Source organism: Penaeus japonicus, unplaced genomic scaffold (genome assembly GCF_977035675.1).
Source record: "Penaeus japonicus unplaced genomic scaffold, GWHDUDI00000001_assembly GWHDUDI00000040, whole genome shotgun sequence".
Classification (NCBI taxonomy): Eukaryota; Metazoa; Arthropoda; class Malacostraca; order Decapoda; family Penaeidae; genus Penaeus; species Penaeus japonicus.
Window position 1 is genome coordinate 22,022,013 of NW_028234442.1, and position 10,000 is coordinate 22,032,012.

The window sequence follows — 10,000 nt, forward strand, 5'->3', positions numbered from 1 at the left end:
AGGATTAGTATCAGGAATGCATATATTGCATGTTATTGAGAATACACATAAATAAATGTACATACAAATATCATGCTCTTCAATAGAAAACATATAAGAAAACATAGTGCAAACTTCCAGCCATCTAACAATAAAAATCTAGTGCTACTATAATTACATAATACAGTACAGATTCAGTTCACACTATCTTCATGCACATAATAACAAATTCCTCCATTCAGCATCACAAAGTAAAATAAATGTGTAACAAATTACTGAATATATATTAAGGTTTATATCTGGGAAAAGTGTTTGGAAACCATGAACCAATCAGTGCATTGAAATCATTACTAACGGAAGACATTTCTGCAGAAGTGAGCCACATCTACTATAATTAAATAATATGAAAGAACAAAAGAAAGAATATTAAAGTATATTTCCTATGCAGCTGTAAAACTGATGTTCGTTCATCTCTACTTAAGAATAGATAACCTCTTGTATGTTTTCCTTATTCTGCTTTGCATTCTATTTTTCATTTCTAATTTAATTAAATAATTTACTATTGTATATATCAGAATAAGATGCACTACTGAATATTACATACAGCACTGGCACTTACATGAAGAAAAAAAATCATGACAATGTCATTCAGACAGCTTTGCATCTATTCCGGACTATAGTCATTCCATTTTGTATAGAGACAGGATTTTGAGCATTGCTTTATACACTAGCTATAGGTATTCTTAGTGATTTTGAAAATTTTAAACAAGGAAATGCACACTCTTAGAATATTCACTTGTGTTCATAGGTGCTGGCTACAGTAAAAAAAGAATGTAATCTCTTTTCAATCTCTCTTGGTCTTTGCAATTGTGCAGTGCTACACTGGGTCATTTGCAGCATTCATCACAACAGCAAGATAAAGATAAAGATGTGAAATCTGTTGTTGTCCAATGCAATCTCTTAACAATACTTGATGCATATAATAGTTGATGAGAGCAATCAATGATTAACCCATAGGCAGCGGTTGGCATGATTTGCTGCAAAGGCAGAGTCGGTCATAGACGCGGATGGCACCGTGCCAGACATGTAAACCAGCCATCCTACTGCACAAATATTTATTTAATACCGCAACCAATGGGTTAATGCACCAAAGTGTTCTCATCTTCGGGAGGGGAATACATTTCTTGAAATCTATGATATATATATATATAGTGAAAACTCTTACAGTAAGGTCTCATAATATTGGGTGCTTGTGAAGATGAACATGTCAATGTTAAAATACATAATGCAAAGTATTAAGAAATAATACTGAATACAATTCTTGCAACTAATAACTTAGAAGGATATACTAAATATATTCAATACTGATGGTAGAGTTTCTAATATATTCAAAGTATATACCAAGGTATGCTGGACACATCTTCATTTTCAAGAATATTGCTGACTGGGTTGTTTTGGCTCTAAATGGTCGAAATGCCAGGATATTTCAAAAGTGTAAGCCTAAGACCTCAGGCTATTTGCTCGCTATGCGCCCAATCTCCCGGTGTGCTGACCGAGAGGACCAGCTATGACAAAATATATCGTCCCCAGTGGCTGGTCCTGCCACCACTTGACGTGATATCTTGTCACCCGGCGTTAATGGGTTAATTGATGTTCCCGGATAAAAAAAGATAAGGATTGTTATAAGTGTCACTGCACAACTTCACAATGCAAGACATAAAATTAAATCTTGTGTTTTGAAGTTACTGTTTTTTCTTTAAACCTTTGCCAATGAAATCTGTTCCCAAACAAACAACTCTCATTACGGTTAACTTTTTTTTCTCTCCTATCAAGTCAACCGTGTTTGTAATTAATGGTTATTTTCCGTATAAAAGCAGGCTAGATCCTGTATATCCAATTAACCAGTTAAACATGACCTACTTTACTTTTCATTAGCCTGACACAATTTCCATGACTCTATGGGCTTCACCATCTTCAAAATAAAGATGTTTCCAAGCAAGCAAGCAGATTATCAGCTAACATTTCTATGCTAATGAGACTAATGCATGACTACATCTACAATACTTTCTTCTCAAGAGAGAGAGATGGGGGAAGAAGAAGAAAAAGAGGAGAGATTGTGTGTGTGTATGTTTAATACAATCTACCATGCCATACCTTAAGAGTTGTCAGATGATTCACTTACAAAACCCCACAGTGTGAAACTCACCCCTATTTGAGCCCATGCTGGAATTCCTTCCTTGGCCTCCTTCGTCGCGGCCATCCCAACGATCACTGCCGCGTCCTCTGCTGTTGCCTGTTTTGGCAAGGGAAGAGAGTTCTTTGCATAAGTTTGAGATACATTACAAGTAGCAAAGAGTATGATATTCAAACACAGGTTCATTTTCCACAATAAATAACAATGGGGGTGGCACAGAAAGCTCTAAAGAGGTAAACAAGAGAAAGAGAAATAACAAGCAAGAGTGAAGAAAAAGAATGTAGAATCAAACAAAGAACAAAGATATCCAAAGATGATATAAAGAAAAAAAGAAAGAAAGAAATTCTGATGAAAAAGACACCCAACCTCCTTACCGGGTCCACTAAAGCCACCTCTACCCCCTGGTCCCCATGGTGGGTTGTTTCCTTGCCATCTAAAGGGGATGTAAAATAAGATTAACAAATTTGTGTGAGGAATTTTATCTGCAGACTATTTTTACACATCTAGAGTATTAACTGTAAAGATACTTTACTTACATATCCAGCCAAAGAGAAAAAGTCATAAATGAGACTTCATAGCTTCACAGTGCAAGCAGTCTAATTGATGCTTTTCAATTTTTTTCTATATTTGTCACATATCTAGCCACATTAGAAATCACACACACACACACACACACACACACACACACACACGCGCGCGCACACACACGCACACATGCACGCACACACACACACAAAAAAAACAAAAAAAAACAAAAACAAAAAAAAAACTTATTTACACAACTAACTTTCTTCATATACAGATATCAGCTTACCTGTCTGTGTTGTTTTTCCAGCCCTGATCTGGAGTCGATTGGTTTTCCCTGAATGTGTCATTAGGGCCATCCTGCATGGTTTGGTCCAACAAGCCACTCCGTCCTCCTCGGCCTGGACCGAACTGGCTCCCACCCCTCTGACCAAAGTCTCTTCCTCGGCCAAAGTTTGGATGGTCTTGGTTGTTGAAGTTTGAATTTCCGCGGCCTCTTCCTGCCTGGTCAAAGCCTCCTCGGCCTCCTCTTGCCCCATGGTCAAAACCTCCCCGTCCTCGTGCACTGAGGTCAAAGTCTCCGAGACCTCTTCCCCCTTGGTCAAAGCCATCCCGGATTCTGTCATCATGGTCAAAAGGAGCCCTATCACCCAGACCTCTTCCACTCTGGTCAAAGAAATTGGAGCCCCTCTCTCCTTGGTCAAAGCTTCCTGGAGTGCCTCTCCCACTCTGGTCAAATCCTCCACGCCCGCGCTGGGGAAAGTTTCCACGACCTCTGGTGTTTTGGTCAAAACCTCCCATACCCCTACCATCTTGATCAAAATTATCACGGCCCCTTTCACTTTCCTCGAAGCCTCCACGACCTCTGCCACTTTGGTTAAAACCTCCTCGACCTCTGCTGCTGTTGTCAAAGTCTCCAAAACCTCTTTCACTTTGGTTAAAATTACTGGGACTTCTCCCACCACGGTCAAAGTCTCCCCAACCTCTACTACCACCACGGTCAAAGTTTCTGCCACCTTGGTCAAAGTTTCCATGACCTCTACCTCTCATATCAAAATTACCTCGACCTCTGCCACTTTCCTGTTGACTCCTTTCACTATCATCAAAGCTCCTCATATTTCTATCATCTTGGTCAAATTTACCCTGTCCTCGACCACTGGTGTTGAATCCTGCTCTGCCATGTGGGTCCTGGTTAAACCCTCCTTGAATCCTGTCATCTTGATCCTCTTGCTGGGCTGGTTCTGACCCAAGGCCTTGATTATTGAACATTCCTTGACCTCTCCCTCTTTGATTGAATCCTCCTCCTCTTCCCTGGTCAAACCCTCCTCTGCCAAAGCCTCTCATTCCAGAGCTTCCTTGATTTTGTCTGTCTTGATTTAATCCACCTAGAGGCTGATTGTCTTGACTAAAGTTGTTTTGAATGAACCCTTCCTTCTGGTCAGACTGGCTGAATCTTCCTCTTCCACTGTTGGTCTGGTTGAATCCTCCTCTTCCTCGGAAATTGGAGAACCCTCCTCTACCCTGATTGAACTGGTCGAATCCTCCTTGGTTGTTATTAGATGCATCAAATCCTTGCTTCTGGTCAAACTGTCCCGCTCCACCCCAGTTTTCTCGTCCTTGGTCGTCCCTGCCTTGGCCGTGCTGGTTGTAACCCCCACGATTATGATCCTGACCCATGCCATCTCTGCTGAATCCCCCACGTCCTCTCCCCATTGGGCTCTGGTTGACTCCCCCTTGACTTTTGTCACTGAAGCCTCTGGGGCCATCGGCTTGGTTCAGGTCTCTTCTCTCAGGTCCCGGGCCAAAGATGCTGTTGCTTCTTTCCTGTGAATGTTTTATTCTTTTTAGAATAAAATTATAGGGCTGCAAAGTTCTGGTTACAAACTCACAAGAAAGAAACTACAAAAACTAACTAATTAAATGAAACAGTTCACTGTATCTCATTTTTCTGTTACTACTATAGAGAGAACAGGTAAAAATGGGTACAAATATATACATTCCATGTTTTACATAAGCCTTTAAAATCATAACCTGATAGAGCAGGCAAAATTTGAAAAGAGATTAATACAACAGAAAGGCCAGTACTCTCTATAGAAGACAAAACAAAGAACTATACATACCTGATCCTGCTGCCAGTTATTAGAAGAGTCTTTGGAAGCAGCTGTGGCACCTGTGTTGGCTGGGGACTGGACATCAGGATTGCTAGAAGACTCAGCATTTTTATTTGTATCTTCCCTTAACTTTTCCAATTTCTTCCTTTTAATTTCTTCGCGTTTTTGTAGAAGTTCCTGACGCCATCTCTTCCAGTCCTCCTCATACCTACCGAAATCATAAAATCAATTTATGAAAAAAAGAAAGAAAGAAAAAGAAGAAGAAAAAAAAGGGGTTAATTCTCCTTCAATGTCATTTAAACTTGCAAACAAACAACTATACTGGATTACACAGAGTCCTTCCTTATTTATTTCTCCTTTCACTCACCTACTGAGTGCATTCTTGTCGGGGTGATTCTTATTTTGTTCTCGCCATTGTGTGAACTGCCTTTCCCAATTTCCAAACTGCCTATCGAATTCTTTCAAGTCTTCATCATTCTGTGCGGGAAATAAAAATAATTATTTTTATGATAAAGGAAGAAACTATGAAAATAAATATGTAAGCAGACAGAAAGCCACTGCTCATACAATTGGAAGTTATTCTAATATCATCCTTCATGAAAATTCAGTTTTTCTAAATTTAGGAAACTGTAAATTAACAGTTGTTCATGTGGACAGACAGATAGACAGACATAGAGAAAGAGTATATACATGCTAACAAACAAACCTCTTCATCTAGCTCCACTGCTGTTTTCAATGGAGACATACCACTTGGCAGATTTAGAAGCCCACGGCCACCTCCTGAAATATCTAAATTAATGATTCATATTAATTAAAGACCAGTGTGAAAGTAGAAACAAAAAACTAACACTAACTATTAACTAATGAAGGTATGTTTGGGAATAAAATCTATCATCTTCTTGATATTGCTGTAATCATTGCAACTTTTATTTTGATGTAGCTGTTATAATCACGACTGTCAATTTTACGTTTAACTTAGTGAAAGCAGAGTAAATTTCTTTTTTAATATATTACACATCTCTAATCAAATTAATGTTCTTCCTAGAAAGAACAATACCAACAATTAATTAAATGATCAAACTGAATGTGAACAAACAAAATATAGGTTCACAGAGGGAGCACCTGATCTGATGACCCAAATACGAGAGGCGAGAAAAAAAGAATGGGGATAGAGTAATTCAATAACACTCACTTCCTCTGTTATTATCATTGAATCCTCCTCTTCCTGAATTCTGACCATAATTAGCAATATTCCTATCTCCTTGCTCTTGAGAATTCCTTCCACTGTTATCTGGTCCCTGGTTGTACGGTCCCCAAGGTTGGTTCATGTTATTCCCCCCAGGGTTGTTGTTCCACGGCATTCTCCCATCCCCTCGTCCCATTCCTCCTCTAAGGTTCCAGTTCCCCCTGCCTCTGCCACTGTCATGCTGATTGCCAGCAAAGGGACTCCCCCAGCTGCTGCCATGTTCGCCCTGGATGGAATTGAAGCCCTGCTGGTTGGCAGGATCTTGTCCCTCGAGTCTCTGCCGTTTGGCCTCGGATTCCATTTTCTCTTGGTGGGGGCCTTGGGTCGGTTCCTTACTATCAGCAGGCTTGTTCCCTGGGCCAATGCCCTGATTGTTGGGGGTCTTCCCGTTGTCTGGCTTATCCTGTGGTTTGGCATCCTCCTTTTTCTCAGACATCAGAGCATCCTTGTTATCTGATGCCAACTCCTTCATGCCATCCTTCTTGTCTCCCTTGTCCTCATCTGGTGGTGGTGGCGGAGGGGGATCTTCCGGGGGCGGTGGGGGCAACTCAGGAGGTGGAGCATTGTACTGAGGGATGTTGTTGGACTGGTATGTCGGGGGTGGAACCGACATCAGTGGAAGAACACCAGCAGAAGGGTTCCCATACATGTTGTACATTCCATACACCTGAAAAAACAAATAACTTTGTGTTTCTAGATTTTCACAAATTATGTTTCATTATTCACCACCATTCCTATATAAGTTTAGTTCCCAATTACTTCAGCCTCCAGTTAGAACTTTAAATGGATGTGTGCATGTGACTTGTCCTACCCACCTCCACCCCTTCTTTTTCACCAAACCTAAGACCCTAAATAGGAACCAGCAGAAGAGAAAGACCATATACATTACTTCAATAGTTCTTACATTTTTTGTCAGAACTTTCTTTCTCTGCACTTCTGTAAATGCACTGTTATTGTTCTTTTTGTTCTACATCTTCACATGTTCTCAACGAGTAATACATGAAAGTATCTCAGACCTCTAAGCTGCCCATAGATGACGCTACTGTGTACCCCTAAACAAAAGTAGTGGAATGACATACAAAAATAACATTACACATTGCAAAATAAGTAAATATTGATATTTCTGTAACAGCTGATGTTGCCTCGTTTTCTGCTTTAATGAAAATTATGTGACTCCGATTTGCTATCAATGCAGTAAGCTGGAGACTCCCTTCCTCTAAATTTGTAATGACGCATGGTTCTCAGGCTTTTTTTTTTGGCAACCTCCTATCATAAGCTGGAATACAAGCTTTGAGGTATTGTTGGTGGAGGGAGACTTATCAAATTCTCTTTCCTTTCATTATGAACATGATATCCTTCTTTGGAAGAACTGGATTGAAGAGAGAACAAATTCCTCAACAACTTTTCACAAAGCTGATGGAAAGAAGGAAAATGGCTTGCTATCAAAAAGAAAAAAAACAAAAGAAAAAAAAAAGTGGATCAAAATATGAAAAGGAATAAAAAAGAAAGAACTAAAAATAATGATATTGACAAATAAAATAAACAGCAACGACGATTTACAAAGGAAAAGTCTAACATACCCCCCCAGACTGTCCCCACACCCATGGGTTGACAGCAGATTGTGCTGACGGCGGCGGCCATTGCTGATCACGCTGCTGCTGAAAAGCTGCATACTGCTGAGCTTGTTGTTGCAATGCACTAATCTTGTCCTGAAATAAAGAAAAATACTAAGTAAACTTAAAAAAGGGTGGAAAAAAGAAATAAAGAAAAAAAGAAGAAACGAATTTTGATGATAAGAAACACAAAGTTAAATTCCTCTGATGCTAAACTTCCAAGAGGATTACTTCATATTGCCCAATATGAAGTATTGGGCAGTATGGGGCACATCTGTAGTGTCCAGCATTTAATCTCTTGTGCTTCGTGAGTACTGTTGTATAAATTTGTTAACATTTCTTTCAAAAAATATTTCAGCAAAGTATGTAGGAATATCCAAATGCAGCAAAACTCCCCTTTTTCATTGTAGTTGCATTCCATTCTATAAAGGACTGGCTATAAAATAACTAATTTGACTGGTTTGTATCATGTCACTTGACGGCACTTTTCCATAATGACATGCAATTTCAAATAAAACAGTAATAGCTGGCCTTTTTTTTCTTTTCTGATCGACCTCTTGAAAATGGGTGTCAAGATGTGTGATAGGTGAGTTTTAATATTTATATGTATATATTCATATAAATGTGTATATATATAAATATATATATACATATATCCATTATATATATATACATATATATATAATATATATATATATATATATATATATATATATATTTATATATATATTATATATATATATTATATATATATATATATATATATATATATATATATATAATATATATATATATATATATATATAATAAATATAATATATATATATATATATATATATATATATATATATATATATATATATATATATATATATATATATATATATATAATTTAATATTATATATATAATATATAAAAAAAATATATAAATAAATATATATATATATATACACACACATACACATATATATATATATACATAAATACATACACACATAAATACATATATATATATATAAAAATATACATATATATATATATATATATATATATATATATATATATATATATATATATATATATATATACATATATATATATGAAAATAATTGAACTGACCAGGTCTCAGTAATAAGCAAACTGGCAACTCTCACTAATGATAAAAGAATCAAACGCTTGGCAATGTTGATGCAGATGGTAAGAGGGCTCTAGAGCGTAAAGGTAAGATTTTACAGGTCCATGTTACAGATCCAAGTTCAGTGGTAACAGTTCTTTCAGACGATGTGACTTATTTTATGCTGTGCTGTGTTACTGAAGTAGTAAAAGGGTTAAGTGCAACCCAATAGTGGTATGATAACAAGTGACTGCTATGGCCTCCTCTGGTAAAGGCCAACAACCTCCACCATGTATATGCTGGCATGACAGACCTCAGATTAGCTCCCCATCTGATAATAAATTTCCAGGGAGATCTGAGAGCTCTATCGCAGTAGAATATCCAAATGGTGGACGTTTCCTAGGCCTACTGGAACAATGAAAGGTGGGCGGCTGTGCCAATTGTAGGTAGGCCATTTGCGGACATGGCTGCGCACCTTAAACATTTATGCATTCTGGCAAGTCAGAGGCTGGGTAAGCCACCAAAATATAAAAGAACGCTGATTTAACAGGTTCTATGTAGGGGAAAGGGGGCATTAACTCCCTCAGAGGTTAAAAAGGCAATACAATCCCACATATATGACATAAGAACCGTCTCTCATAACAGAAATGCATATTCTATTGTTTTTAATCCATAATTTTCCTCTCTACCCCGCAATTCCCCTCATATACCACATACCCTCCCTCGGCATCGGCTTGACCTCTCAAGTAACTTCAAAAAACCACTCTATTGAAACCAATTCCATCTGTATGGACGAATATTAACTACCACCCCACGAATACCTCAATTCAACTCTATTCCACCCAGTAATCCACCTCATAAGAGCCTGCAACAACCCCAATCCACTTCACGAACCCTCCGCTTCTCCACCACATAAATCCGCATTCCACCTCATATCTACCTGTCCTGCAGGAGCGCCGGGCACAGTTCCCGACGCCCAAGCTTGATTAGCCCACATATCCTTAAGAAGAGCGAGCGTTTATCCACATAATCCACATAAAATCAATGCTTCTCTCCACATAATCAACATAGAACCAACATGAACGATGCAGTCCGGTGGGATCATAAACAAGCCTTGGCGTCTATAGGAACAAGTGACTGTGAAAGAGAATCCGATCGTCCATAAGAAGATTCGGATTCCGCTTTCGATGGCGATTCGATATGTTGGAATGTTAGGG

General features: G+C 38.3%; 1 protein-coding gene across 14 annotated transcripts in view; it reads right to left on the minus strand.

Moving 5' to 3' along the window:
• The window catches only part of LOC122246843 (uncharacterized), a 33,137-nt gene extending 23,245 nt beyond the window's left edge, over window positions 1-9,892 (minus strand). For 13 of the 14 annotated variants that reach the window (XM_086534020.1, XM_086534019.1, XM_086534018.1 and 10 more), the window contains exons 1-9: window positions 9,724-9,892; window positions 7,636-7,764; window positions 6,002-6,722; window positions 5,516-5,598; window positions 5,177-5,286; window positions 4,819-5,017; window positions 2,988-4,522; window positions 2,548-2,606; window positions 2,186-2,272 (exon numbers count right to left, since the gene is read on the minus strand). In XM_086534020.1, the coding sequence (XP_086390146.1) occupies window positions 2,186-2,272; window positions 2,548-2,606; window positions 2,988-4,522; window positions 4,819-5,017; window positions 5,177-5,286; window positions 5,516-5,598; window positions 6,002-6,722; window positions 7,636-7,764; window positions 9,724-9,780 (2,980 nt within the window). In that variant the 5' untranslated portion in view covers window positions 9,781-9,892. The remainder of the gene's footprint in view (window positions 1-2,185; window positions 2,273-2,547; window positions 2,607-2,987; window positions 4,523-4,818; window positions 5,018-5,176; window positions 5,287-5,515; window positions 5,599-6,001; window positions 6,723-7,635; window positions 7,765-9,723) is intronic. The other variant, XM_086534012.1, reaches the window with a different exon arrangement.
• Window positions 9,893-10,000: the final 108 nt, after the last annotated feature.